The sequence below is a fragment of the Triticum dicoccoides genome, chromosome 7A (genome assembly GCF_002162155.2).
Source record: "Triticum dicoccoides isolate Atlit2015 ecotype Zavitan chromosome 7A, WEW_v2.0, whole genome shotgun sequence".
Taxonomy (NCBI): Eukaryota; Viridiplantae; Streptophyta; class Magnoliopsida; order Poales; family Poaceae; genus Triticum; species Triticum dicoccoides.
This window is the reverse complement of record NC_041392.1, coordinates 216,161,529-216,164,903: the sequence shown is the minus strand read 5'-3', so window position 1 is coordinate 216,164,903 and position 3,375 is coordinate 216,161,529. Positions and strand designations below refer to the sequence as shown.

Sequence of the window (3,375 nt, the reverse complement as noted above, 5' to 3'; positions counted from 1 at the left end):
GGCGGCGGCGGTCGAGCCCTTCCAGCCCCCCCCCCCCGCGGTACTCGCAGCAGGAGGGGGTCCCGCTCCACGTCCAGCCATTAGCAGCGGCGGGATCCTCCTCGCCCTGCCCGATCCACACTGCGGGAAACCACGACTCCCCTGGCGATGAACCCTAGCGGCACGTACCGACTGCGCTGGGACGATCGAAGGATCGGACGTGCATGGCAGAAAACACTCAACGGACCGGCCTTGAAAGACATAATGGGCCTCATACCCATTATTGTCCGGCCCATTGGCAACGAGGCCCGAAGGCTCCCGATCCAGCCCGGCCGCACCAAGCAGCTGAGCGAGCGCGGTCGCCCTCGTCGATCGAATCTCGGTCGCCGTGGCCTCCATGGCCGACGCCGGCGGACGCACATTCCGGGACAACAACCTCCGTCCTTTCTTCCTCTTAACCGTAACCCACGCATCCGGTCGGATCAGATCAAACACAGTGAGCTTCGGCAAACATACCTTGGGTAAAGGTCCCTTCCATGGACGAAGCGCCGACGGCGCCGTCCTTCTATGCACGATCCGGCGAACAATCTCGATCTTCTCTCCATCGTGCAGCCCCTCACGAGCCAGATCGTCTCTGGGAACCACCTTGTCCACCGTGGTCGCTACTTCCTCTTCCGAGTAACCTGAATGAAAGAATTCACAGATTAGGTCCGACGGCGTAGGAGACGGCGGTGACTCCCCCGGCGGCTTCGCTCCATCCTCGTCCGCATCATCATCGTCAGATCCGGCGAGGGCCCAGAAGCGACCGCCCACCCGGCGGCGATCGCCGGCATCGGGCGGTGGCTCCGCCGTCGGGCGCGGAGATCGCCCCGGATCGCCTCCCTGTCGCCTAACGGTCATGGTCCAAGATACAAAGCATAAAACTAATAAGATGCTATGGCAATATGTCGATGGGCTGGATACACAGACCTATTTGTGACATTCAATCTTTGCTACAGAAAGTAGGCATAGCAGCATCATGAAGACCTGATATTGTTGACCGGGTGATCTACGTAAAGATCAAAGTGTTCAAGAGAAATATAAGAGAAAGGTTATACTTTGGAAACGCACTCGCAAGTAATACCCTACCGACTTGATCACACATGTTATTTTCTTTTGTATAGCAAATGAACTAACAGCGAGAATGATGTGGTCAAGAACATAGTCTTCACAGAAATATCCTCAAGGTAGGAACTAAAAACGCACTTACACATGCTACTAGCCCTGTTTTTTCTATGCTAACATGATACTCCTATGATGGAACATAACCATAAGAAGATGGAACTAAACTGATTTTTCTATGCTAACATGATATGACGGCGGATATGATCTAATACTCCCAGAATTATTGAAACATGCATCAACATTCGATGGAAATAGCTCAATAATACCAATTGTCGGTGCTATATATATTTTTTGATATTTGAAAATTATTCTACTGAACATGACAGTAGTTACAGCATCCACGGATCATTATAGTTAATATGTAAAATTAAATGGCACCTACTTTCATATTCACTTACTAAAATAATTCTATCTTTGGGAAATCGTAAAATTATAACAAATTAACTAATTACATATTAAATCTGTTGAAAAGAATGGGAGCAGGGGGCCAAACATTGTCGATGCCAGTCCCAAGTACTAAAAAAAGTGGAGGGGGCATAGATAAATTTACACCTTTCAGTAACAAGTTGTACCCGAAAGCACATTGTACTCCTATTAGTTTAGCCATACACATGCAAAGAAATGATAAGGACCAAGAAAAAAATATATGATAAATGCATGAAAATGGAGAAGTGAGGACCTACAGGTGGAAGAATGAGCCGCCGAAATCAGGCTACCTCTATCGAGGAGCAAGACGACCTGCTGGGCTGTCTTGCTCGGGGACAACCACGATACGATGTGGATCCAAGCTCGCTGTAGCAGACGAGATCCACACCCATGTCGCCTCGAAGGACGGCGACGACAACGGCACTGTCAAGATCGACAAGCTCGCCTCCTCCATTGTGCAGCTTCTCGTCGAGCCCTGCTACCCCTCCGCCGCCGTTGACCAGCATAAGAGATTGAGGAGGCATACATCGGGGAAAAACCAGGCGCCGTAGATGGTCACGCCGTCGCCGCACCAGTGAGCCGAGCTGCAAAGGTGCGTGCAGTTGAGGACGAGCAAGATCACGGCAAGGAATCAAGAGGGGAAACTAAGGTTTATTCAGAATTGAATCTGCAGCGCTCGGGTGGAAGCAATTTTGGTACGAGGGGATAGAAGGAGATGAAAGGATCAGGCAAGAGCCACGTCTAATGGTCGGAGAGTGTGAGGTTCTCTTTTTTCTTCTTTTTTTTTTTGACAATTGTGTGACAGGTTCCCTTTGTTTTGAGGAAGTGTGTGAAGGTGTGAGTGTGAGGGATTCAACGACAAAAAAATGTGTGCGGGCTGTGTACATCTGTGTCATCCTGTTCGGCTTCCATAAGAAAAGAAAAAAAACCCTAAAAACATTTCCGAAAATAACACAAAGATTTCCTACCAATCAACTACGATTTCGAAAACAACACAAAGATTTCCCACTAATCGACTACGATTGCGAACAGGTGGAATTCACATACGTGTGTGCTCCAACATAAATTATACTCCCTCTGTAAAGAAATATAAAAGCATTTAAATCACTATGCTAGAAATTCGTTTGAACAAATTCTTTTGAGCATTTAGATCACTATGCTAAAAATATATAGTATACGATGATAAAAAGTATATCAAACCGGAACCAATCATTCATATTCGGGCTATGCATATGAAAGTACAATTTCATATCAAGCCGTCACGGACTATAAACATGATCATGCGGCAACATCCGGCAAGCCCACGGGTTGGAGCGAGGTGCTTCCAAAGAATTTGATGAGAAAGATCACACCCCATATTTTCCTGAACATGAAAGGAAAATTCCTCTTATCACCACATAAGCCGTGTCTAAGGGTAAAATCATATTTACAACCGCAACACTTGATGAACAAACGATGAAAATGTTATATATTTACCTTTGTTAGTTAATTAAACTTTGTTAAGTACTAGCCCGTGCATTTGCGAGGGCCACTTTGCTAGTTTTTTTAAAAGTCAAACTTCTGAAACTTTGACCAAGTTTATAAAGAAATTACTTATATCTACAATACCAAAGATAAATGATAGTATGAAGTAAGTACATGTTGTGATGAATCTAATGATCTTTCCAGATGTAAATGTTTTTCTTCACATATACCTGGTCAAACTTTTCTGAGGTTTGACTTTTCAAAACATCCATATGCTTATGGACGTGAGAGACTCCCTAACTAGAGAGAGAGAGAGAGAGTGAAATAGAAAAGTGAGTGAAA

At 45.9% G+C, this 3,375-nt stretch overlaps 1 protein-coding gene across 13 annotated transcripts in view; it reads right to left on the bottom strand.

The window, feature by feature from the left end:
* The window catches only part of LOC119329255, an 11,035-nt gene extending 8,624 nt beyond the window's left edge, over positions 1 to 2,411 (bottom strand). For 2 of the 13 annotated variants that reach the window (XR_005159376.1, XR_005159380.1), the window contains exons 1-2: positions 1,827 to 2,386; positions 949 to 1,027 (exon numbers count right to left, since the gene is read on the bottom strand). Coding sequence is in view for 1 of the 13 variants with exons in the window: in XM_037602269.1 (XP_037458166.1) it covers positions 496 to 662; positions 949 to 961 (180 nt within the window). In the remaining 12 variants the exon portion in view is untranslated. Of the gene's footprint in view, positions 1 to 495; positions 869 to 948; positions 1,028 to 1,822 lie in introns of all 13 variants that reach the window. The other 11 variants (XR_005159379.1, XR_005159386.1, XM_037602269.1 and 8 more) reach the window with 10 other exon arrangements.
* Between the last annotated feature and the right edge of the window lie 964 nt (positions 2,412 to 3,375).